We start from the raw sequence: 25,198 nt of genomic DNA on the forward strand, positions 1-25,198 counted from the left end.
TACTCACATCAGTGTTGTTTCATAACATCGGCAGTATTCACCTGGGGAAGTTTCGGTGTCGCCTCCTCGCGGGGAGTAGCCCGTGACGTCACGGGCTGGATGCGAGACAGGAGAGCAGACGACGCACAGCTCTTGAGTGCTTGTTTTGCGTGTTCAGCGTTTGCGTACAACTGTGCTGATACGACTCTGATATTGAGTATAGCTTGACTCACGCTTGAATTACAGAACCAAAAACACGTGGAGTATCAGGAGACAAAATTGCATTTGTATCAAACGAGAACTGGCGGGGCAGGGTGTGTCTGCAAGGCATACGAGCTGTTATTTTGCGCCAATTCAAATTCAGACAGGAGCAACAAAAGTCCAGACAGCGTACTATTTTGTGTATGAGAAAGGAAGCAATATCTTCAGCTGTAGTAAAAACGTTGATGTGGTCACTCTGTTAAATTAGTAGCAATTGGTGTCTCTCTCTCTTTAGCATACATAGGTTCAACATGATAGCAATTGCAAAGTGTCAAAAATATGACAAATACTGGGTTCAAGATCATTTTGGAGCTTCTCTTCACTGTGAATTTCACTGATACTTGGGTGAAACACACGCTCACATGAAAACACCGTCCTTGTGACACACCACTTTCTTATATCCAGGCCAGCTAATAGTAACAGGAATGGTAGTATGGTCGATGAAAGTGAAAGGGCGCAGACTAGCTGGTTCATAATGACACTGAGGAAACCCGAGGTTGTGGACAAGTTAACAGGCAACAGTTTCTCAGAAAGGACAAATTGCCTGTTGTCCACATTTCCCCTCCGTTCTGGGTCTCCTGCTTGTCAAGGCAGCGTGGTACTCTCTCTGGACTTTGTATCTAATGGCGAGTTGAATGCTTCCGGAATTTCAAGTTGGACCTCTTCAGAAGGTAAGATATGGCATAGAAAGAAAAATGTGCTGGTGATGTGTGCTCCTGTACTCGGCGAGACAGCTAAGCAATCGCTTATTTAAGAAATCTGCCTTGAAGCGGTTTTCGGGTGCACGAGACTTTTTAGCAGGATAAAGAAGCTACCAGGGAAAAACTTTTTCCTCCTAGATTCTTCAAGGTACCTCAAAATTTATGCACGCTGGTGGTTTTTAGCCCATGTGAGCACCGCCAACGAACCGTAGCCATGAGCGATGTACAGGCCGCAACGCCACCTGGATACAGAGGTCCTCCTCTCACCGCTTCGTCCCTTCAACACCACTGCCCCGGATCTGTGAAAAGTTTGAGCCCTTTTGCGACAATTCGTATAACTGCTTCAGTGCGCCCACAATGCGCCTCCCGCTTTCAACACATACGGTCTGCAACGCGTTATCGCGGAGACTTCCTGTAGTGTCAACTGTCAAGGAAGAGGAGAGTCTTCCGGAATGGTGACGATTTCAGCACTTTCTCTCTTTAAGAACTGCTCACTGCTCTTCCATCTCCTTTAAGAATATATTGTTTTACTTTTCTGTACACATCCTTACTCGTCGTTAAATATTTACTACCGTGTATTTGCACACTGTCCACCTAACGGCGACTCCTTCCAATACTGCTTCGTATCGCCGACCCTGGTTTCGACCCCGGATGCTTCGCAGCGTAAAGCTCGGTTACAGGTTTCACTGCGGCGGTGGCGCTCACAAAGGCGGACGTACCAAAGAGAACCTGCGAAACAAAGAGATGAGGTCCTGTCTTACACTGCTTGTAGTATACAACTCTCCACAAACCGTCGCATACACTCTAAAAACAGAGGTTCACCACCATACCACGCTCCTGGCCAACATTTATGTCCCGTGGTTATCATCCGGATAACTTAGAGCGAACCGTCCCCTATAGGGTGAGTGCGAGTGAGGCAAATGAATGAAGTGATGAAAAACAAGCACAAGCTGCTTCTAGAGAGCACAGGGTGGGTGCGCACGATGGAAGTTAGGCAAGGGACGGTTCTGCCGTCAGGATATCACATATCCCAGACATCCGAAGGTGGTGTACGGTTCTCCCTCCTCTCGTGTCACCCATCTCACTTCCCCGTGCCGTTTCCCCCGTGTGTCAAGTCCCCTTGTGCTAACTTCCCCGCACAGATTCCCCCGCGCACAGCCTTTGAGAAAGGAAAGCAGGGTTCTACGCTGCCTCCACTGTGGTCTACTAACACTTGAGCCTCGGGTCATTTGATGACCTCCTCTGGAAGATAGTATGTAACTATACCAGATCAATAGTCACCTAAAAATTCCTTAATTACCTCTTTAACTCGGGATTTTGGGGCAAACGCGATGGTTCCAGAACGGGAGACGATCGTCTAGAAAAGTGCGCGTACCGTGAAAAATCCATCGTTGACTTCCGATATGCAAATGAGCTGAAACCGAAAAAGGCGCGCATCAAGAGCGCATCATCTACGCTGACGTAGATGGTAGAGATGGTAGATGACTAATGGGGTAGAGTATCGCCTGTGGCGATGAAGCTCCCCACTCTCCCAGGGTCGCAAATAAAGTTGTTCTACGCTGACGGAAGGTTATCTGGCTAGCAGATTGTGTGGCCATTCGCCGACTACACTCTTAAAAAAAGGGTGTACTTTAACTCCTTTTTTTGCCACATATATAACACCCTTTTGGAGAGTACAATCACGCTCAAAAGGGTGTCTCCTCACTCCCTCAAGGGGGTAGCATTACACCTTTCTCCCTACTGGAGAGTAATATTACTCCCCGGCAGGGAGAAGGTGTTATGCTACTCCCTTGAAGGAGTGAAGAGACACCCTTTTGAGCGTAACTGTACTCTCCAAAAGGGTGTTATATATGTGGCAAGGAAAGGAGTTAAACTACACCCCTTTTTTTAAGAGTGTAGTCAGGGATCGAAGACATGGGTCTGTTTGACAGCTCTTGTGCTTACGATGAATTTCTCCGCGTGATACCATTTGCTAGTGCGCATTGCTTTTTCATGGAACATGTTGGTTGATGCTCGTAGTTCGTGTTTGTGCAACTCATGTTCGGTGTATACAGTTAATGGCGCGTCTCTGCAATGTCACAAATAAAGTATATTACCTCACGAATCATTTCCCCCAGTGATGTGTTGTACGTCCTTACATTCTGCAGGTCAATCTTCTGATGATGCAAGGGATCTTGGTTCGTAGAACGGTGGCGGATGGATGTGTGAACCGCAAAATAACTCCTCCATTCGGTATGTCTACCAGGCATGTACAGCCTCGCCAGCAAGTTCCTTTGCACACCAAAGAGGACAGGGACTTGGTGAACAAGGTGGGGATGAGGCCACAGCACGCGCATGGTGGGCAGGTCTCCGGCGTTGTAATACCACAAGCTCCAGTTGTACTCGCGGTAAAGTTGCTGGTATAGCCGAAGGAATCGTGCACCGGGGGCGGCCATCAACACCTGGAATTTAAGCACTCCGATATAAGAACTTCCACCTCATAGCACGCTGTGTTCCATTCATTATCACGAATGATAAGGTTATCCCTTGTTACTCGAAGAGAGAAGGCGGCGTACGCCTTTTTGTGGCAGTTTTGACAAACATGTATGATTATTTGTTAGCGGAGTTTTAGGCATTAACAGGGGAGGCTCTTGACCGCATAGCACGCAGTATGCCAGCCATCGTCGCGGATGATACCAATCTGAACGTTGGTTGGCCTGATCTATGCGTCGAAGAGGGCTACCCGTTAGTGCCTAAAAATCCGCTTTCTAACGATAATTGACACAAAAAAGAGACCTACGGCCCCCTCTCTCTTCGAATCGGAAGCGATAACCCTATCGTTCGTGTCAGTGGACGCCTAACCTAATGGTTCATCAAGCCACCAGGCCCAGAAAGCTACGAGATTTGATCCATTAATTCAATTTTTAATAGGGAGAATATGCAAAAGCCTGCAAAAAATAAGCCGGTAAGCATACACTACAGATATAACGCAAAAAATTTTTTTTGGTGCTGTAACACAGCCGTAATTCATACCGAAACCTTGAGACCGGGGAAAAACAGACACGAAGAAACACGCCACATCACATGAAAACTCCGTCACCACGCTTTTGCGACAGTAATGTAGCAGCGATGTTCCGTTATAGTTCCGTCGGCTTATTCAATATGGCTGCCCTCCGGGAGCCTACATTGAGAGAGGGAAAAGTCCCGTTCAACGCTTTTGCTCTCCTCCGCTCCTCCTCCCCGCCTTTCCTTCTAGCCTGTCTCAGTCATATTTCTGTTTACCACGTCCAGGCCAGTTTATGGGGAGAGTTTGAGCATCCTTTGCCGCGCGGATATGGGGGCTCGCCGTGACGTCACACTCGTCATCGCTCCGCCCACTTGGCCGGAATGAAAGGCGAAGGGAGATTTCAAGGCTGTACATCCGATCCAAAATGGGAACACTGATCTTCGGGCCGCCCGTCGTGTGACATCAAAATGAGGAGCTCAAAAACAGTCACCTCCCAATGGCAAAACTCTCCTGATAAAGGGAACTATATACCTCAGATTTGCTAGGATATATTAAGCATTCTCTGTCGCACTTGTAACTTGTTGTGCTGGCTTTACAAGGAATCAGTACATTTCACCGTCAACATCAACTGGCTGTCTGCCACTTTACAGTAGCTTTAAATCCAACTCTAAAGTATATTTTTTATTATACCTATTCATGCTTCTCATATCTTGTGTGCAGCTCAAGCACGCTTATGAGCAAAGCAAGACAAGGCAGTCCAGCTGCAAACTTGAAAAGCTATTACTTCCTTGAGTTCGTTGCCTTTACTCGTCAAACCTGACCCAATCTAACCTAAGCTAAAGCAAATCACGCTTGGCAGCAACGCTTTTTTGACTTTCTACAACGGAAGACAAGAACAAAATGAGATTGGGTGGCCACTTGGAGCCCTGGGACGTTCTTCAGTCAAGCAAAACACTCACCATGGTTCCCATGTACTCTTTCCGTGGCAGGCCTAGCGACATCTCAAAGTGCCGAAATTGGTGCATAGGTTGGATGACTATGCAGTCGTTGTCCAAGTATATGCCCCCGTACCTCAGCAGAATCTAGTGGGTAGAATAACCGATTATTACTCCGGCATATTTGATACAGAAAAGTCTTCCAAGGGAATGCGACACCTAACGGGACAATGAGAAGATCCTCAAAACCTCTGTAAATACGTATAATGTGCTCCTGACCGCTGATACATTCACTATGAGGAGCATGAGCATTGACCATGTGGAGCTTTTTGCGTTCCTTTCGAGCCTCCCTTTCTTCTGATTGCGGTTTCCTTCTATACTGATAATATTTTAGTTTCATATATATGCAGACATCCTGGAAATATTTTTGATATTTCAACTTTACACATTTAAACAAAATTCATTGTTGTTGCAGCCGTTATCGCCTCGACTCCCTTCTTGAGAAAGTCTGTGGGGAATTTTCGTTCCCAGGATACCCGTAAACTTCGCTATATTTCTACACGAAACAAGTGCGGGCGTGTTCTTATCGAGTTTGTCCAGGGAATGACACATTTTTGAAGGCCTGACGCGATCATTGAAGTCTACGGGAGATATAACAAAATCGCTTCTGTCGACCCTCCCGCCCGTGATATTTGGGCCAAAATGATGTCATTCCCTGAAGTAGCAGTCTGGGAATTGATTGCAAACAACAAGTTCCACAAGCTTGCTGCAGTCTTCCAGACCCATGCCAATGAAAATGGTGGCTTTGTCGTTTGCTAGGATGTTCTGCACGCTGGCGCCGATTATATTACTTCCTTAGAGCGCTCGAGAAAAACAATTTTGGGATGGTGCAGCCAACCCTGTCCGGAAGCGAGCGTTAACTATATCGCATGAGGGGTTGTGAATCCATTTCCAAATATTACACAAAATCATGTTTGAAATGTAGATTGATGAGTGTCAAACATCTCCGTCGAAACCCCTTTCAGGCTGCGCTCCCGCGTCCCGGAGTTATGGCACTTTGAATATGCGGAGATTCTTTTACTCTTGGCTCCGCTCCTCCTCGCCGGATCTCTATGACGTGGTGCCGAGCGCTCAGCGGAAGTACGAAGTTCCCGTTCTCACAACGACGCCTGTAAATAGGGACGCGGCGAGCGCTGGGACGCGACGCTGCGAAGAGAAATGACCGGGTCAGGGCGTCACTTCCCGCAAACTTCATGGAGCTTCCGGGCACCGCTTGGCGCCACGGTCGGCGGGGGCCTCGAAAATGGGAGATTTCAAAAACTCCGTATAGCATAAAAAATAATAGGATGTGGGAGCTGGGAGGAAGTAACCCAGGCCCAGGTAGAACCTCTCAAGCGCTTTCCAACGACGCCTCGATTGGCGTCCTAGCTTCATGGGTTCGCGAGATAGACTGCCCGCAGTGTACCCCCTCCCCCCGTGTACCCCTAGATACAGTGCCCTAGAAGAGTACCCTAGATTTCCGTTTCACGCACGCGCCAACCATTCTCAGATTGCGTCTGGCGCCGCAATGACGTCGATAGCTAGGATCTTACACGTGTACCCCATCCGGATTTAGCCGGTTGGTTGTCCTCGGTTTATTCCAGAGTTCGAGGTAACTCGTTACAAGTAACTCGTTACTGTAACTAAGTTCCTTTTTTTGGTAACTTGTAACTTAACTCGATACTTTTGCGCCGTGGTAACTTTCAGAGTAACTCGTTCCTTTTTCAGGTAACTTTGCCAAAGTAACTTATGTTAAGTTCCAAGTTACTTTTAACTCGCTTTTCACTCACATCCACATATTTTCTTGCTTTCTCTCCGGTTCCTTCGTGGCATTTTTTTACCATAAAACGTGATATTCAATCAATGATAGTATTTTATTCAAGAAGTAAGAAGCGCTGCTATTGCAATGAAGCTGAATCATTGTGCGCCCACAGGGAGTAAAGATGCAAAGCGTTCGAATATACCTCTACCAGAGAAACGTCATCATGACATTGGTAGGCAGACTGAAACCGAAACAAATCGGAGGGAGAAGGCTTGGTTCCACGAATGGGCACTTGGTCACTGCCTCGCATTGAAAGAAAAGTAGGACCGAGGGTCGCGTCCCTTTAAGGACCCATATCGTAATCCCCTCAAGAGCGTGGTTTTCGGGCGCGACCTTATTCACCTCTAGCATCCAGCGTTGTTCAATTCTACCAAATTTTGGCGCTGTCGAACACTATGACGTCATTTCTTTACAAACAGGGAGAGGTCTATTGTTGGACATAAACGAAAACTAAGCGTGTTGCACTCCTCCGCAGGCAACTCAAGGTCTAACTCAACTGCTCACGCGCGCTGCACCTGCGTAATGCTATTTTGTGTCCAAAGTAACTTGAAAGTAACTCGTTCTTTTTTTTAAGTAACTCAGTAACTGCGAGTTACATTTCAGGCTGAAGAACTTCGTTATTAACTTAGTTACATTTTGCACACTGTAACTTAACTTGTAACGAGTTCTTTTTGACGGGTAACTTCTCAATCTATGGTTTATTCCTCATCGAGTTATCGAGTCCTGAAAACTAGGCCCGCGTTGGGTGCAATGTGGCGAAAATCTGATATATTTCAGATAAGCCGATACACTGTCGCACTGGAATCGAACCTTTATGCCGGAACCCTAAGGTGGCAAAATATATTTTCGGATCCGTTCAGCACTCTGGCTAGAGGAACACATAATGGCTTAGTGAACACAACAGCATATAGTGCTGAACAACGCCTATGTAACAGACAACACTATTCTTTATCAGTTAGCTATGGAAGGTGCATGTCGACTTACCTGGAGACGAGCAATATCCGAGGCGTGCTGAATCCAGTTCACCTTGAGTCCAAAAACAAACTTTGGTTGGAGCCGTTTGTTAAATTTTATGACCGGTATATCGCGGATCATATAGCTATACGGTCCGCTTAGCTGGCACACGTCGCAATGCACTACGATTTGGTCCGGTGCGTGGTTGATGTACGCAGATCGCATGTTGACGGCTTCCAGGAAAGAGACGTTCGGCTGTCCGAATCGCACGTAGTGGACGATGTTTGGCACCACGTACGAACTGAAGCCGGTATAATTATCGACGCTGTAGAAGGACATGGGTCTCCTCCATTGCTGTGGGATAGGAATAATCACCTGTGGTTGCGAGAGGAAGACGATGGGTGTTAGTGCACATAACGCAGCCCCTATGGTGAGTGGCAGGAATGTCTTCTTCGACGGACGGCTTGTCCAGAGACTGCAATGTCCCTTATCATTTGGCTGTGGAAGAAAATTGTATAGGGACGTCTGACTCACTCTTCGCGGGTGTCATTAGCCTTACTTGATGTCCTGAAGGCACGTCAACGATAATGCTTCTATCGTTGCTCATTGCGAAAATCGACGAGGATGTCAATGGCGGCTAGAGACTTATGGAATCGCTTTGCCAGACCAACCACTTCTTCTTCTTCTCCCCGTGAAGAACCACTGGAACAACAACGCGCACAGAGTGTCACCCTTCTTCTTTTTTCCGTGATGGCTGGATGAGATGAATTCACCTTGCCCTGTGTCACGGCCACTCGATTGGTGCCGCAAGTCCCGATGTCGGCTGTGTTGTCTGGGGTTTTTCCTAGGGGTTTCATCAGACGCTTTCAGATATATGTCGGCACGGTTCCCTAGAAGTCGGCCCATGACGCACATTCCCTCAGGGCCTCAGTCGTGACTTTGCCCACCTCTGTGAGGCCGACAGCGGCGTGCCCTTCCACCAGCACCGCCACCGCCGCCACTCGATCGGTGCACTCGCGAAACACGGTGATTGAGGAGATGCGCATGTGTACACCTGGATAAAAGTATAGAAAAGACTGGTGTTGTCTTGATCCACTACTTTTTCTTTTAGTCGTACCGCGGACATCCCTGTTAGGCGTCTTCAAGTACCGTTGAAACCAATGCATATTGAACGTGAGCGTAACACCACCAAGTGCGTAACGTGGAAACTTTTAAAAGAGTATTCTACATCAGTCCAGTGGTCTCAAACACGCGGCCCGATCCTGTGCGCCGAGCGACCATCAAACAGAACAAAACCAAGCAGAAGGAAGTTATATACCGCGTAAAGAATTAACGCAGAATATAGAATAGAACGATATTTTCACTTTTCATGCACTGTTTTCCCCCTTGCCTGGCGTTGTGCTCACTGTCCACGTTAGGTAGAATGAATGCATGGGAGCGCTTCTTCTGGCTCGTGAACCCCAGCTTCGATATGGTAGCATAGTCTAGAATCCATATCAGAATTACCTAAAGAAAAAAAATTTGAAGCCATACAGAAAAAGGCTGCATGTTTTATAAGCAGAGACATCTCTCCCTTACTCCAGTCTGTCACAGATCAAAATGTCACTCAGCCTCCCCAATTTAACAGACAGACTTATCACCCTTATCTTCTTTCACAAAATGTTCTGTTCCACTCGAGATCGTAGCCTTCCCTACTGTGCATCTCGCCTTCGATACTTTACTCCGAGTGCCTACCCATGCAAAGTCTTTCCCATAGCGGTCTGGTCACAGAGGTTGCTTCGTTCTCCACACCAGCTCATGATTACAGCATGGAATTCTTTGCCGTGTGGCATTACCTGTGCCGAAGACCTTGCAGTGCTCATATCCTTATACGTCGCACACTTGGGAATAAGCGAACAAAGAGAAGCTGACATAGCATGAATCACTGCGACAGTCCTCCACTAAAAATTCTCATAAGCTGATAATAGCTGTTTAACTGCATAACTCATAAACTCATCATTGTTTTTCGTTCTTTCTTTTCTCGATTTTGTTATATGGTCAAGTTTTACGACGGCTTGATAATTGTGTAGTACTTTAATTATATTTTGTTCCCCTTATGCTCTTTGTTGATCAAGCCCCCCACCTTGCGTATAGTAGCTTAAGGCCTAATGAAATTAAATGGAAACTTACGGACACTGCAACCTGGGGCCCGATCTTCAACTCTTCAACTTCAACGGCCTCGGTAGCTGAGTCGGTAACGTGTTGACTTGCTGAGCTCAGGATCGCGGTTTCGATAGCGACCAAGGGCGATGGCAACGTGGGGGAGGTAATCATTGCTTCCAGCGCCGTGTGTCGGAGATCTCTGGTGCACGTCAAAAGAACGCCAGGTGGTCGAAATGATCAGCAGTCCTACCGTGCGGCACGTGCAACTTGTCGCCGCACTGGGAAGACAAACCTTACGTGTATAATCACGGGTACCGTTATTCAACTTGTCGTTATCACATAACGCTCTGTGGACTTTGTAGCTGACGGTCACTTGAGTGCTTCCAGAAACTTTTAATTTCAATTTGGACCTCTTGAGGAGGTACGATAAGGCATAGAAAGAAACATGTGCAGGTGGTGTGTGCTCCTCTACTCGGGGAGACAGCTAAGCAAACGCTTATTTAAGAAATCTGCTTTGAAGCAGTTTTTGAGTGCACGGTCACGCTAAAGGATCTACCAAAAAGTTTTTCCCCTGCTAGATTCTAGGTGCCTCCAAATACCTGCACAGTGCTGTTTACCCCCTGTGAGCACCGCGAAGCAACCGTAGCCATGAACGGTGTACAGACGCAACGCCACCTAGATACAGATGGCCTCCTCTCACCAGTTCACTTGAACACCACTTACCACTACCGCGTCCCCGGATTTCTGAAAATCACGGGGCTTCCGCCCCTTTTGTGACAATTCGTATAACTGCGCCAGTGCGCCTCCCACTTTCAACATATCAAGAGTGAACGATCTGCAGCGCGTTATCGGTTATCGGTGACTGCCTTTAGTGTAGAGGTAGGAAGAGCGTCTTCCGGAATGTGGACGATACTTTTCAGCACTCTCCACCCTGCGACATGTAATTAATCACTCCTCTTTCAACTCCTTTAATAAATTACTAATGTTTTATTTTTCTCTACACCCCCCTTATTACTCGTTAGATATTTACAACAATATGTTTACACACGGTCCACCTTCTTCCTGAGCCTTCTTCCACTACTGCTTCGTATCGTCGACCCCTGTTTCGACCGCAGTCGCTTCGCAGCGTAAAGCTCGGTCACAGGTTTCACTTCGGCGGAGTCGCTCACAAAGGCTGAGGTACCAAAGAGAACCTGCGAAATAAAGAGAAGACGTCATGTCTTAGTCTTACATCGCATTATACAAATCGCCACCAATCGTCCCATACCGTATACACTAAATTTATTTCTCGCGCTACACCGATGGCGATAAGTTAGAGCCGTCTCCTGGGCTGGGTGCGAGGGCGTGCAAATCCAGGTCATATATGCGTAGTTAAGCGATGAAAAACAACAACAACTAGCTGCTCCTAGACAGCCGAAGGTGGGTGCATCATGGTAATCCTGCTCCGCCAGGAGGAAGTTAGGCTAGGGACGGTTCTACTGTCAGGATACAACATAGCCTAGGCATCAGAGTTCACATTCGATCGGAGTTACAGCTCTAGCACTATGCCACAAAGACCACAACGATGCCGAAAAAATTGCTTTCGCAACACCAGACGGGCTATACCAGTTCAAACGCTATACCATTTCTTTGGTCTCTGTAACGCACCCGCTACACTCCAGAGACTAATGGATCAAGTCCTCCCCAAGTCGACCATGGCTTCGATTTACCTACACGACATCGTTGAGTACGCATGAGGCTTCAGAGACCATCAAAAACGCCTCGAACTATTTCTCCAAGCCTTGTGCAGAGCGGGACCATGAAATGATGACATGAAATGTGCTTCACACAGGGTTGGGTCCAAACCCTTGCTTTGAGGGCGGGGGGGGGGGGGCAGTTTCTTCGTCGGAGCGCATAGCGTGGAGGGGAAAGAGGGAAGTCCAATGCATATAGTCAGGGATTGAACGCATGGGACTTCTTGAGAGCTGTCGTGGTTACGATGAATTTTTCCGTGTAATGCATTAGGTACAGGCACTGCTTTTGTTCATGGTACATGTTGGTTGATGTTCATAGTTCGTGTTTGTGCAATTCATATTCGGTGTTACAGTTAATGGCGTATCTCTGCCATGTTAGAAATAAAGTATAGTACCTCACGAATGATTTCCCCCAGCGATGTGTTGTGCGTCCTTACGTTCTTGAAGTCAACCTTCTGATACGAGACACCTTTCGTTAGAGAACGGTAGCCCAGAGACGTGTGCACCGCAAAATAGCTCCTCCAATCGATATGTTCCCCAGGGCTGTACAGCTTCCCCAGCAGGTCTCTCTGAACACCGAAGAGGACAGGGACTTGGTGAACAAGGTGGGGATGAGGCCACAGCAGGCGCATGGTTGGAAGGGCTCTGGCGTTGTAATACCACAGGCTGCGGTCGTACCAGCGGTAAAGTTCCTGGTACAGCTGAAGGAATCTGGCACCGGGGGTGGCCACGAACACCTGGAATTTATGCACTCCGATAACATATAACTTCACCGCATAGCACGCTGTGTTCCAGCCATTGCTACACTCCTAGAAATGAACTTCACCACATAGCACGCTCCTAGCCAACCATCATCCCGAATGACAACGTTCTCGCCCCTGATTTGTTGAACACGGGAGGAGGAGCCTATTTTGTGTCCATTATGCACGGCACAAAATAGGCTCCTCCTCCCGTTTTCAACAAATCTAGGGCGAGAACGTTGTCATTCGGGGTGATGGTACGATTGCAGATTTTCGTCATCGTTACCATAGCGAAAAAGTACAAGTCTCGCACCCTTTGAAGAAGATGAAAGATGAAAGTCACTGAAAAGGTTAGCCATCTGTTGGAGCCGAACCCACATCTTCTGGATTGCCAGTCCAGGGCTCTAACAATTGAGCTAAGCTAACACGCCTTCTCAGTGACTTCCAAGGGCGCGTCATCTGAAGGGACAAACCAGCCACTCTCTCTCACTCATCCTCCTTTCACTCTTACATTTTTGCTCACTCACACACACACTCATACGACGGAAATCGACGCAGGCGGCAACTGTTGAGCATGAGAGAACTGATGTTCTGAGGCTGGAACAACATAGAAGGGACAAATACATACAGTTACATACACATACACATTCACATTCATACACAAATACACACACGTTCATCGTTAATTTCTTAGGCAAATTGAGGCTCTGTATGTATTTGTCCCTTCTATGTTGCTCCAGCCTCAGAACACCAGTTCTCCCATGTTCGCATCCTTTTGCTGTTTCACTCCGAGTTGCACGTGACAGGAAATGAGCAACTTCCGCGATGAAGTTCAACAACAACAACTTTATTTTCGGCCTTGGAGAGTGGGGAGTTTCATCGCAACAGGCGATACTCTACCCCAGTGCTTGGTGGAATGGGGGGAATAAAATAACGAGCCCCTTTACAATAACGATCGAAGTCCGATGGTGTCCAGAAATGTCAGAAGAGCTTTGAGCGCAGAGCGTTGCTGGGCTGGATTGGGCCAGGGACCAAGCAATTTCGGTAGGGAGAAAGGGCGAGAGTCCAGCTGACGAAGAGACTCGGAGAGTGTGATTCGGGAAGGTTCGTAGTGAGGGCAATGAAGAAGAATGTGCTCCAGATCCTCAAGAGCACCACAGTGGCAACAGGTGGGAGAATCAATTTGTCTCAAGCGGTAACGCCACTGAGCTGTAAAGGCCACATCGAGGCGCATGCGGTGGATTAATGCAGCATCCTGACGAGATGTGTTTCGTGGCATGCGGAAAGCAAGCATGGGATCAACTCTGTTCAACATAGAGGGGGGAAGAATGTCGGTTGTCCGTTGGCGGGAAGCCAGGGGTGTCACTAGACGTCGCAGAATTGAACGGCGAATGAAGTTCATTTCCTCAACAGCCTTCGCGAATCTGTCAAAGCATGCAGGGTACCGGCATGGCGGCCTTCTACTTGGACGCGGGACATTGACTGGAGATGTACACTACCCTAGAGACGGAGTCGCGTATATGTAGGCTTACTACATAGCACCAATGCCGTGTATGCTGAGGGGAGTCTGGTCATTAGGCGGATACTAAAAAAAGGGGTTCGACCTGTCAATCAAACTGAGTGTTTTTCATTGACTGCGTCTTATGCGGGCCGCCATCACACCAAAATTTACCCCATTGCACTCGACTTTCAGTACATTGTGCTGCTTGGGATGGAACAGTGGCACGTTCGTCAGTCAAGCGAATCACTCACCATGTTTCCCATGTGCTCTTTAGGTGGCCAGCCTATCGACGTCTCAAAATGGCGAAATTGGTGCATAGGTTGAATGACTATGCAGTCGTTGTCCAAGTAGATGCCCCCATTCCTCAACAGAATCTAACGGGTAGAACGATCGATCATTACTCCGGCATATTTGATACACAAAGGTTCGCGTGTGGATGTGGCACTTAGAGCACCAGGTAAGATTTTTCTCTTGATTTGATTTGATTGGATCTGATGGACATAGGTAGATTTGATTGTCTTCGAAACGGGAGAGGATGATCAGTAACAAAACCAAAATAACAAGAAAACAAGAGCGATGTCTAGGCCCGCCTTTGGTCCGCGGCTATCATAGTCTGTTAATATGCTGCGGAATCATATATAGAGCAGGCAACGTCGAACTTCCAATCATTTTTTACCATTGGGATTAATCAGGATTAAACGTTGAAGGTTCGACGCTGATTGGTCGAATCGGAAGCGTAGCTATGAGTGGATTGTCTGTGGCGTGCCACGTTCTCCAGCTGTCTTCCTGTTCCTTTTAGTGTTTTTGTAGTCTTCGCTCCTAAGTGCCAACCGTACGCGCTCGTCTCTCATGGCGAATTCGCTTAGCCATATCATGGCATCACGGCCTACAGCACCGAAATTGCTTGGTCGGCGCCCGAGCTGGAACACGTGACCACCAGTACACGGATGCCAGAAATCTGGCATTTTTGGTCGCTTGGATCACACGCTAGGGGCGCTGCGGTCGCTCGTATTCTAGTTTTGTCTTCTGCTAGCCTATACGTGAACTTTGACGTGCGAGCCTATAAGAGCTCAAGCTACCCCGGTGGTGAGGATATGACGACTCTTGCGGAAATTCGCTGGGAAAATTTGGGTAATCCGCTGGGTATCTTTTGAGCACCGTCGGGGCAATCCGCTGCCGAATCGATTCGAGGCCGGGCGCAAAACGTGCTAGGTGGCAAATTCCTGGTGCTCAGAAAGTTGGACGCGAACACGCGAGATCTGGCAAGATGAGCGGGAACAGGCAGGATATAGCAAAAAAAAAAAAAAAGAAAAAGTTTACGAAATTATTATTTGAATTCGCCATTAGCTAGTCATCACCTGTCCGTGTCGGTTGCAAGAGTTTTCTATCACTAACTCAAAATACACAGCACGAGCACAGAACCCAATGGTAACTCCACGACCTTTAGTGAAGCGAATATTTTTCATACCCGCAATTTTTAAATACGATTTTGCTCGGGTGCCACGCAGGCCACCACTTCGGTCCCATGACCTACTAAATAAACTTCGCTTCAGAGCAGGTCCCCTAAGGTCGCCATTTTCCCATGTATTTGTTCCGATCCCGATGCGTGCAATGCCGGAGGCCGCCCTTAGATACCCCATTGTTACCAGACGTTGGCTTGCGTGGATTGTAGCGCGCTAAAGATCCAGTTGAAGCACAATCCAAGCCAGGCCAAGTCACCGAAGGAGAAATAGACGACTGCAGCGCCTGCGGCGCCTGGTACGACAGGTACGCTATGTAATGCACGCAGCTGTGCACTAGATCCTTACGATCACTCAACACGTTTAAAAACGGGACCAAAAAGTGAAACACGACAGAGAAAGTTGTTATACGCGTCTTATTTGGACATATAAAGACTAGATTCATTCGCAGAAACAACAAAAACATTTTGCCGCTAAACTTAGCGCGCTGAAGTGATCCGGAACGGCAACAGTGGGGTATCTAGTGGCGGCCTTCTTCGTTGCACGCTTTTCCGAGGTGAGTTTGGGGGACCTGCTTCAGAGTATCGACACTGAGTTCCAAGAGTGAGCATGCGCCCTCTTGTCTCCGCGCCACGCGCACATTAGAGCCGTTTATAGGGAGAGTCTGGCCATTAGGAGGAGCTTAACTTGAAGCGCGTCATGCGACGTCACGGCCGAACGACCTCCCTCGCCGTGATCTATTGTTGTCCCGTTGTCAGCCGGTCGCCGACGCCATATTGATGCTGATCGTTGTTTACGATGCGAGGAGGGAAGACACGTGCGTACATTGTCCTTCGAAAAGCCCTTCGTCCTTGAACTAATTCAGTTTGACAACAAAACGCCCCTTATCAGAGACGGCTGTGGGTCATAAGCCGGTTATTCCTGTATAGATTGCATTCATTGCGACAAGAAAGCTGACGGACAGCATCAATATGGCGCGCATCAGATGGCTGATGAGTGGATTCTGCTTGGATTCAGTCTTTTTGTGCGGCGCAACGACGACTCTGACGTCAAAATAGGCTCCACCCACGAGGCGGCAAAAGATCAGAGAGAGTGGCCAAACTCTCCCTATAAATGGCTCTGGCGCACATTAGCACACGATGCCATCTATCGTGCGTAGGTGAAACGTCCCTTTCGCTTGCAAGCCTCGGGACGCCCTCGGGACATTCTCGGGACGCTCTGAAGGGCAATACATGGATAATCGCACAACAATCATGCACGCTTCTTATTACCACTGCTGGCGTTGTGCTAGCCGTCTTTGATCCTCAACTGGGTATGGTACCGGTGTGGAAAGCCTGCTAACTCCTCGACGTGACGTAACAACTAAGAATCAGCCAATCACGATCGTGTTTTCGAGGCAGTATAGTCAGTCACGAACGAGTTTTCGGCGGTCGTATAGCCGTATAGAGACGAACCACTGTCGTCTGCTAGCAGTGATTCAACGTTCGATCATACTAAATGGGAGAACGCGAAACGATCCAGTACCATTCTCAGGACTGATATTCAGCAGAGCGTGTTGCACGTGCTCTCTACAGATTCAGGTCGAAGGCTTCTAAGTTAGCTTCAATCATTGGAGAGTCCTTGAATTCGCGGAAAGGCGATTCGCGATAGCAGACGAAATCTGACTTATATCCAAGTATAGCGTAGGAGGGAGAATGGGCAATAGGGAACTTTAGAATCGCGTTTGTTGGAAACGCAAACGCAAAACGCAAACGTTATATCGGACACAAAGGACCTGTTCGCACAGTCCTTGTGGAATAACGTTTTCGTGGCGTAAGGCTACTGTCTTGCGCCCGTCGCCTTCAAAGTTGTTGCGGCTAGAAATGAAGACTTAAAGCATAATAGAAAATCAAAAACAGAGGAATCACTTTATCCAAGCATGTCTTTGTTGTTCACAATATTTGGAAAAATATGCGATCGCAAGTGAACTCATTGTTTTCTTGTGAATTACTTTGCGAAGCTTAGCAGACGACAGAATGTGGAGACAGTCTCTCGTCGACCACGAGAGCAACGCAGAACCTCAAGACCACATTTGCGTGGCCTGGCAACAGAAGTGCACTATACCGTTACTCACTACTTTTTCAAAAGGTAACGCGTTACTTTATTCGTTACTGTTGCGATAGTAGGCAATGTGTTTCTAACGCCTTTACCCCCGATAAGTAATGCCATTACTTTTGCATTACTTCGCCACGAATCGTTATAGTGTGTACCACATTTTGGTTGAGTTTCATAAGGATATTCCGCAAGTCAATACAAGCAATATCAGGCACAAATAACGGTCGGTACTTACAGGTAGGATTTATTACAACGCATAGGTAGTTGGTGTTTAAAATTTTCATTTGTGAGCATACACTACAATTCCAAACAGCCAATCCCTTGTTACTTTGACATTTGTTCAGGGGGGAAGAGGCTATCTTTCTGTCGCTTTCGCCCCATTCGTCCAGAAGGTACCAGGGGGAGAGAAAAATAAAGCTGGTGAACAAAGGTGAAATCTCGATAAGTGTAGATCAATAATCCTACTCTTTTCATTCTTCGTGGGGGCCGATGTGACCTTCATGCAGGGTCCTCAGTTCAAGCTTTCACGTTTAGACAGCGAAGCAGTGTTCCCCAATACGCAGTAACGCATAACGCCGTTACGCGTTAGTAAAGATGTAATGACGTTACGTTACTCATTACTTTTCTCCCAAACGTAATGTGTTACCATATTTCACTACTCGAATGTAACGCGTTACCGGTAACGCACCTCTTTGTAACGCGTTACTCTCCACCTCTGCTCGGCAGTTTCCAATAAAGAGTGAGCTCGCGCAAAACACAAAACCCGAGTTTACGTTCTGGGCATGCGCAGTTGCTATAACGCTATGTCTCACGCACCCAGAGCGGCCGAGAGGTTTCTTCTTCGGCCTTGTATCAGCAAGACCGAAAAAAATGCTTTGCTGATACAAAGTCGGTACCTTGTGTCAGCAGGCCTTCTGTATTTATAGGTGGGGTTGACCGGGTGATCGTTCGACGCTTTTTTGACGCGTGAAGTGTGCCCGCGTTGGATGCAATGTGGCAAAAATATTTCAGATCAACCGGGTACACACTCGGGGGCACTGGGGTTAAATTAGGACCGAAGGTTTATGCCTCAGAGCGAAGGGGAGAGCCCGATCAAATTTTAGGGTTCAGTTCAACACTCATGCTGCGAAACAGATAGCAGTCAACACCGTTCTTCATATCAGTTTTGCTATGGAAGTTGCAGGTGGACTTACCTGGACACGAGCAATATCCGAGGCGTGCCCAATCCAGCTCAAGTTGCGTCCATAAATGGACTTTGGTGGGGGCCGTTTGTTAAATTTTATGACCGGTATATCGCGGATCCAATAGCTATACGGTCCGCGTAACCGGCACACGTCACAATGCACTACGATTTGGTCCGGAGCTTGGTTAATGTACGCCGAGCGCATGCCAACTGCTTCCATGAAAGACATCTCCGGGTGTCCGAATCGCACGTAGTGGACGATGTTTGGTACCACGTACGAATTGAAGCCGGTATAATTATCGACGCCGTAGAAGTGCACGGCCCTTTGCTGTGGGAGAGGAAGAACCGTCCGTGGTCGTTGGAGGAAGGCGAGGAGCATTAGCACATAAAATGCAGCCCCTGTAATGAGTGTCAGGAGAGGTTTCTTCGACGGACAGCTTGTCCAGAGACTGCAAAGTCCCTTTTCGTTTAGCTGTGGAAGAAAATTGTAGGGGCGTCTAAGTAACTCTTCGCCGGGTGACATTAGCCTTACCTGATGTCCTGAAGGCTCGTCAGGGCTAATGCTTCTGTCGTTGTTCATTGCAAAAATAGACGACGATGTCAAAGGCGGCTAGAGGTTTATGGAATCTTCTTCTTCTTCTTCGTCCCACGGAGAATGGCCATTGGCCACAAGGGAGATCGGCCAGGGCTATGAGGATGTCTAACTGTACTATGACTTGACGGTGACAATCTGGGTGGAGAACGTGATGGTTGGTGGAGAATGTGATGGTTGAAGTGGTGGGGGTGGTGAAGTTCGCTTGTTTCACTTCTTCTTCTCTGAATTCTTCTCTTCTTCGACGGTACTAACACGAAAGCGGTACCACATATCTTTTCATTGAGTGGGTCACCTCTGAAACGGAGCGGAACCGGACTGATGAGGAAACCCAGGATGCCCGGAGAGCGGGAACCGGCGCGTGAGAACCGGCAAACCGTTGCAATCTACTACGGAGCTGGACAATCGACACCAGTTGAACTATTTTCCGGCGCAGAACAGTGCTAACATCTATACAATTGCACGCTCTGTTTTAGAAGCAGCCCCGAGACTGTTTCCAGCAAGCACTCACCACTGGCACGTGCTCACCAATGCACTGCTTCCATTCTCCCATTTGTTCACGGAAAACCCAGGTCTCACTCATGCTCTACAGCACCGGATAACCGGCGACGCAAAGCTCTGGAGATGTAATCTTCGACTCCTGAGCGTCCATAAGCACAAGCTCCTCGGTGATGCGCTGGACGGAATGATCGAGACGGGCGCAGTGAGGACTTCGCACAGCCCATGGCCTTTTCCCGTAGGTCATGTAGCGAAATAAAAGGACGGAGCCGCAAGATAGTGCGATGATTACCGCCGGCAAAGCAAGGTAACGGCTGTGGCGTAACCAGACCTCCAAGGTAGGCGGTGCTCGAATCAAGAACCAACACCACCCCGTCACTGATCTTGGGTACGGCCATACACTCACCCTTGCACACATGGCGAGATGAGAGGTGGGAATGCAGAATATTTGAACGCCGGCCGGCCATTGGCAGGCCATTGCGGTTGCCGTGGCTCAGTGGTTAGCGTGCTGGCCAAGTCAAGTCGAGACTGGGAGGTACCCGGGTTCGAATCCCGGTGCCGGCTGTGCTGTCTGGGGTTTTTCCTGGGTTTTCCTCAGACGCTTTCAGACATATGTCGGCACAGTTCCCTTAGAAGTCGGCCCAGGACGCACATTTCCCCAGGGCGTCAGTCGTGACGTTGCCCACCTACGTGAGGCCGACAACGGCAAGCCCTTTCACCACCCACCACCACCACCATTCTTCATGGGTTCAGGTCATTCGGACCCTGTATCGAGGGGCGATCGTGGGGCACTGCCGTCGTTCCTTATCAAAATAGATAAGGGGCGTTTATGTTTATTCGCTGGGAGGCGAGCCGGCCGCGAGCCGTGTATTCGCTATGAGTCCGAGCGCCTCCGAGCGAACAAACTAAACGCCCAAGGAGAACCGCGTTACAGGTGAGCGGCAGTTATCTGCCGGGCTTTCGGACATTGTAGAGCCAACGGGCTAACGTTCGCTCAGACGACTTTTCTGCTGACTGGCGGAGTGAGTCTGTTGCACGTTGAAATGTAAGTTACTGTCCCTTTGCATCTATTAAACACATTGTCCGTTTTCATATGCTTGGTGGCTATGTTCTTCGGCGTATCGGTTGTGGCTCCGCACCCGCTTGGGTGTGGGAAACCGACAGCCCATAGAAAGCAAAGCAATCAACGGCTTTATTTCTTTCCGGGCAATGAATCTTAAAGTAGTTACCCTTCTGCACGCCAGGTAATTTTCACAAGTGTTCTATAAGAGCCTGCCGCATTTACCTCTCCTGCACAGACATGAAGACAAAAATAATTATAAGCATGTCGTGGCAGTCGTAGATTGTTCTCATAACGCAAACATGCATTCCCCATCGCTATTAGAGTCTGAACATGACCACTGGAGAATGAGACCGTCAGCCCTACTGCTATGGAAGGATTGATCTTGAGATGGCTGTGTACAGAACCTAACCTTTTGCAGAACCTCTAACCCCCAAATCTTAAATTTTAATAACGAGAGGATAGAGAGGTAGCAAGCGAGCTGGTGGTATAGATCCATAACTTAAAAACCCGAGACTAAGGGACAAAAAAAAAAAAAGAAAAAAAAGAAAACGACAAACACAGACAAGGTGTCTTGTCTGTGTCGTTTTCTTGTCCTCTAGTCTCGGGTTTTTAAGTTATGGATCTTAACTTTTGTTTTACAACCCTTTATTTTGCCTCTTCCTTCACAACACTGCCTGCAGGCAGTCAATGAGTTCATTTCGTCAGCTAAAAACTAAGATCTGACCACAAATTCTCTGCTCCAGTCCCACTTAGCCTCTTCTCAAACTTTTCGTCCATACGGCGGCTCTGCTCCGCGGTGAAATAATTCTTCCAGTCCCCTACGACCCCTCTCCTAATAAACGCCGGCATTCCTTCCGGTCTCGAACTAGACCACTTGCTCGGATCCTCCGCTCTCATGGCACTGAAACTGCTACGAGACACCAGCGTCGTGATATCCGGATGCCACGAGTCCGGGAGGAGAGGTCTGACGTGCTCCACGATCCGACGAGCAACGCTGGGCGTGTCTTCGCTGAGATCTTCGTACGTTATGAAAAGCACGTTGGGACGATCTCTATGATTCCACAATGACAAGAGGTGGTCGAAGTAATCGCCACAGTCTACCTGGCCTTCCACGAAGTCTTCGAAGAAGTCATCGAACTCGCCATCTTCGTAGTGATAGTAGCGCGCAAAGCCACGGACGTGGTGGTACAGGGAGACGCAGCAGTCCTTGGGGTTTCGGGCAACGCAAATGTAACGAGGCTTCGCGCTCCAGGGAAATATGTCGAAGGACATGTGTGTCTTGATAGCACGAGGTGCAGCGTCTGGTAGATTGTCAGTGCCACACTTTTCGATGAACGGCACAAAGTCGCCGAGCTTGCGGCCCGTGCGGAAAGGTTCGAGGTCGTGTAGCAAGAGGTAGAGCATGTATTGGACCCATGTGGTACCACACTTCGGGTAGGTCATAACGAAGATGTCGGTGTCGCTGGGATTGTAGGACATGGCGTCTTCGAGGGCGGAGAAAGGAAAGTCATCTTTAGGCAGCATCCAACCGGTGGCAGGATGACGCTTGTAGGCGGGATGACGACGAGAAGAGGGTTCCTCGTCGTTGGCCATGTTCTTGCTTTATAAGGAATATGAACAGAATAGGAGTTGTAACAATCAGTTAATCATCACTCAATGTACGCAGCAGAATGAACTGAACTGTGCTGAAAACGGGAGGCGAACGCTTATTTTTGTGACATAATAAGTGCCACAAAAAGGGCGTACGATATAACCATATCATTCGAGATCATGATTGGCTAGGAGCGTGCTATGAGGTGAAGTTCATTTCTAAGGCTGTGCTGTCTGGGGTTTTTCCTGGGTTTTCCTCAGACGCTTTCAGACATATGTCGGCACAGTTCCCTTAGAAGTCGGCCCAGGACGCACATTCCCCCAGGGCGTCAGTCGTGACGTTGCCCACATACGTGAGGCCGACAACGGCAAGCCCTATCACCACCCACCACCACCACCACTCATTTCTAAGAGTGTGTTATCTTTTTCTACGATGTTGGTGTGGGCTGGGTTTCCAACCTCCTTTCGTCGGAGTGATATCGATTGCGCTGAAAAATTTGTCGCGCGCTATCCTCTGGGAGCTCGGTAGAGCGTGATGTTCGGCTATTTTTCCCGCTGGGGTAGCTCTCACATTGGTAGGATGAAAAAGTTACCTTTAGTTGGTAAATCTACGAGTTCAGTTCGCAAAACCTTGCATAATTAAACTTACGTTACATGCCATTCACGTCAGGAAGTATCAAAAACCCAGTAAGAACAAATGCCGTTGACCGCATGATTTTAGGTGGTGTAGTGTTTTTATTATAATTCAATGACACGTTTTCTGGGACACCCTGCATAGGTTTTAACGCGGAGCTCCATCACAGGATTCTTGGAAATATGTGACTCTCCCCAGACATCAGGAGTTGCGAAACCTAACCCTCATATCCCTAAGCGAAACCGAAACCAAACCCTCGTGTAGCAAAACCTTTCCAGCAGGCGCACGCCACGTCGACGTTCGACACTAATTACATTCGAAAGTTGAGAAAAGTATGAACTGAAGAACTGATGTTTAAAGTAGCACGGTAGTAGCAACTGTTAAGTATAGGCCAGTAAGATGCACCATATACGAAGTAATTCGCACCTGAGAGCCATAATTATCTCAGAAATTGAATTTAAAGTACGCCGCAAAAAAGCGCCCGTGCGCAACGGCGGTGAAGAGCAGTACCAGCCTGTGATCTGCCTGGAACCTCGCGCTGACGCTGCCAGGATCACACTCGCTGATTGGTCCAGAGAAATGTTGTCTGCTACTCTGCTGTCGTCTGCAACTCGGCTGTTCGGAATAAAATGTCGCCGATTGAAATGTTGTTAGATTGGGTTAGGTTTGTTTGGCTAGATTTAGTTAGGTTTACGTAGACATGAATTAAAACGTTATTGGATTTGATGAAATGTTCCGGAATCGCGAATATCGGACATCGTCGGCAGAGTACACTCTAAGAAGGAGGGGTGGAGCAGTTACAGCTTTTAGGAGGTAATATTTGTCGCATATGTTGTGCCTAAAAGGTTGCAAAGTTCTACCTGCTACCTCACTCCCTACCACGAATGATAGGGTTACCACTTCTGATTCGGTCAGCGAGGGGGGCGTACGCCTTTTTGTAGCAATTGGGATATATGATAGTTGCTTTTACCACCCTTTTACACCCTTTATGAGACGCTATATTTATTCTAGGTGTTTTTTTTATTTTTGTCTATATTATAAATAATTCAATGACACGTTTTCTGGGACACCCTAATATAGATTTTAACGCGGAGCTCCGTTAAGGTGGTGAAAGAGCTACGATAAGTTGCACCCCGTCTTATACCATTTCGGCTTCACGAAACTCATCTGTTGCGAATTTCGAGTTCCTGTCCTATCCTCACTCTCGCATCGTTCACCAATATGTCGCGTAATTTCGCGGACAAAGTGAAGATCGCGAAATCCGCGAAAATTGGTGTCCGCCCATTTCATCGAACCCGGTTTCATCAAATTTCGCCATTTCCCTGGAAGAAAATGTCGCCGAATGAAGTGTTGTTAGATTGGGTTAGGTTGGTTTAGGTTATAGATTAGGTTTACGTAAGCGTGAATTAAAACGATATTCGATTAAACGAACGCAGCTGATTCGACGAATCGGCGTTCGATGAAATGTTCCGGAATCTCAGAAAATTACTTTCCTTTTCTTTTTTTACTATAGCACACCCAGAATAAAAAGCCAGTATAATACCGGACATCGTCGACAGAGTATCAGCCATGGAATTGCAACACCCGAGTCATTATCTAAACAAATATACAGTTAATGCAGTGCAAGGACACATTCGAATTGAACTATAGACGCAATCGACGATTGCTGACCAATGAACTATCCCCAACATTACCTGTCTAGTGCGGTAACTATTGCGCCTCACCGGCGTTACAATTATATACACAGGTGGTACTATTTCATATTTCCGTTAGGCATACGGCACGAACCGAAACGCGGCGTACGAACGGAACACACGCACAGACACACAAAAGGCGACACCAGTTTGATTATCTATAGTTTCACATCAAAATCCGCCCTCAACTTCAAAACACATTTAAAGCCTGAACGGCGCGTTTAAGGACGTTCTAGTGCCAAGCAAATATTGTCAGCTTACCCGTATTGACCGTCCGCGCAGTCTTGCCAATGGATGGTTCAACCGCCAGTCCCACACACGCCTCCGTGTGCGTGTAGGACAAAATAAACGACAATGAGGCTGGCCTTGATAGACGAGGCTTCCGTGCCAAAAAGACGACCCCGACAAATACGACGACGGTCGCCAATGTGCCTTCGCAGAAGAAAAAAGAAAAAAAAAAGTAAAGCAATGCTATCTTAACAGCTGGGTATAAGGTGATACTGTCAAGTGATATCGTCTCTGTAACAAGGGAACGGTCTGTGCTGAGTGTGTCCATGTGCGGGTGGGGGAAAATAAAGTTCTATTTTGTTCTACTTA

At 47.9% G+C, this 25,198-nt stretch overlaps 3 protein-coding genes across 6 annotated transcripts; all 3 read right to left on the reverse strand.

Annotated features, from left to right (window-relative positions):
* Positions 1-1,446: 1,446 nt before the first annotated feature.
* Positions 1,447-8,511, reverse strand: LOC135366000 (uncharacterized). 2 transcript variants are annotated; one of them, XM_064598651.1, is made up of 6 exons: positions 8,451-8,511; positions 8,237-8,379; positions 7,708-8,175; positions 4,887-5,009; positions 3,080-3,382; positions 1,447-1,670 (listed from the first exon to the last, which is right to left on the reverse strand). In XM_064598651.1, the coding sequence occupies exons 2-6, from the start codon at positions 8,282-8,284 to the stop codon at positions 1,536-1,538; spliced, it is 1,077 nt and encodes a 358-aa protein (XP_064454721.1). In that variant the 5' UTR covers positions 8,285-8,379; positions 8,451-8,511; the 3' UTR covers positions 1,447-1,535. The 2 variants fall into 2 exon arrangements, with proteins under 2 accessions (XP_064454721.1, XP_064454720.1); XM_064598650.1 differs by having other exon boundaries at positions 3,038-3,382.
* Positions 8,512-10,792: 2,281 nt separating this feature from the next.
* On the reverse strand, positions 10,793-20,254 carry LOC135366001 (uncharacterized). The gene is made up of 5 exons (XM_064598652.1): positions 19,063-20,254; positions 18,541-19,002; positions 14,045-14,167; positions 11,948-12,289; positions 10,793-11,012 (listed from the first exon to the last, which is right to left on the reverse strand). The coding sequence occupies exons 1-5, from the start codon at positions 19,108-19,110 to the stop codon at positions 10,860-10,862; spliced, it is 1,128 nt and encodes a 375-aa protein (XP_064454722.1). The 5' UTR covers positions 19,111-20,254; the 3' UTR covers positions 10,793-10,859.
* A 1,015-nt stretch (positions 20,255-21,269) lies between these two features.
* Positions 21,270-24,967, reverse strand: LOC135366002 (sulfotransferase ssu-1-like). Of its 3 annotated transcripts, XM_064598655.1 has the most exons (3): positions 24,863-24,967; positions 23,418-23,522; positions 21,270-22,283 (listed from the first exon to the last, which is right to left on the reverse strand). In XM_064598655.1, exon 3 carries the CDS (start codon positions 22,274-22,276, stop codon positions 21,389-21,391), a length of 888 nt encoding a protein of 295 aa, XP_064454725.1. In that variant the 5' UTR covers positions 22,277-22,283; positions 23,418-23,522; positions 24,863-24,967; the 3' UTR covers positions 21,270-21,388. The 3 variants fall into 3 exon arrangements, with proteins under 3 accessions (XP_064454725.1, XP_064454724.1, XP_064454726.1); XM_064598654.1 differs by lacking the exon at positions 23,418-23,522; XM_064598656.1 differs by lacking the exon at positions 24,863-24,967 and having other exon boundaries at positions 23,418-24,262.
* Positions 24,968-25,198: the final 231 nt, after the last annotated feature.

This window comes from Ornithodoros turicata, chromosome 8, assembly GCF_037126465.1.
Source record: "Ornithodoros turicata isolate Travis chromosome 8, ASM3712646v1, whole genome shotgun sequence".
NCBI lineage: Eukaryota > Metazoa > Arthropoda > Arachnida > Ixodida > Argasidae > Ornithodoros > Ornithodoros turicata.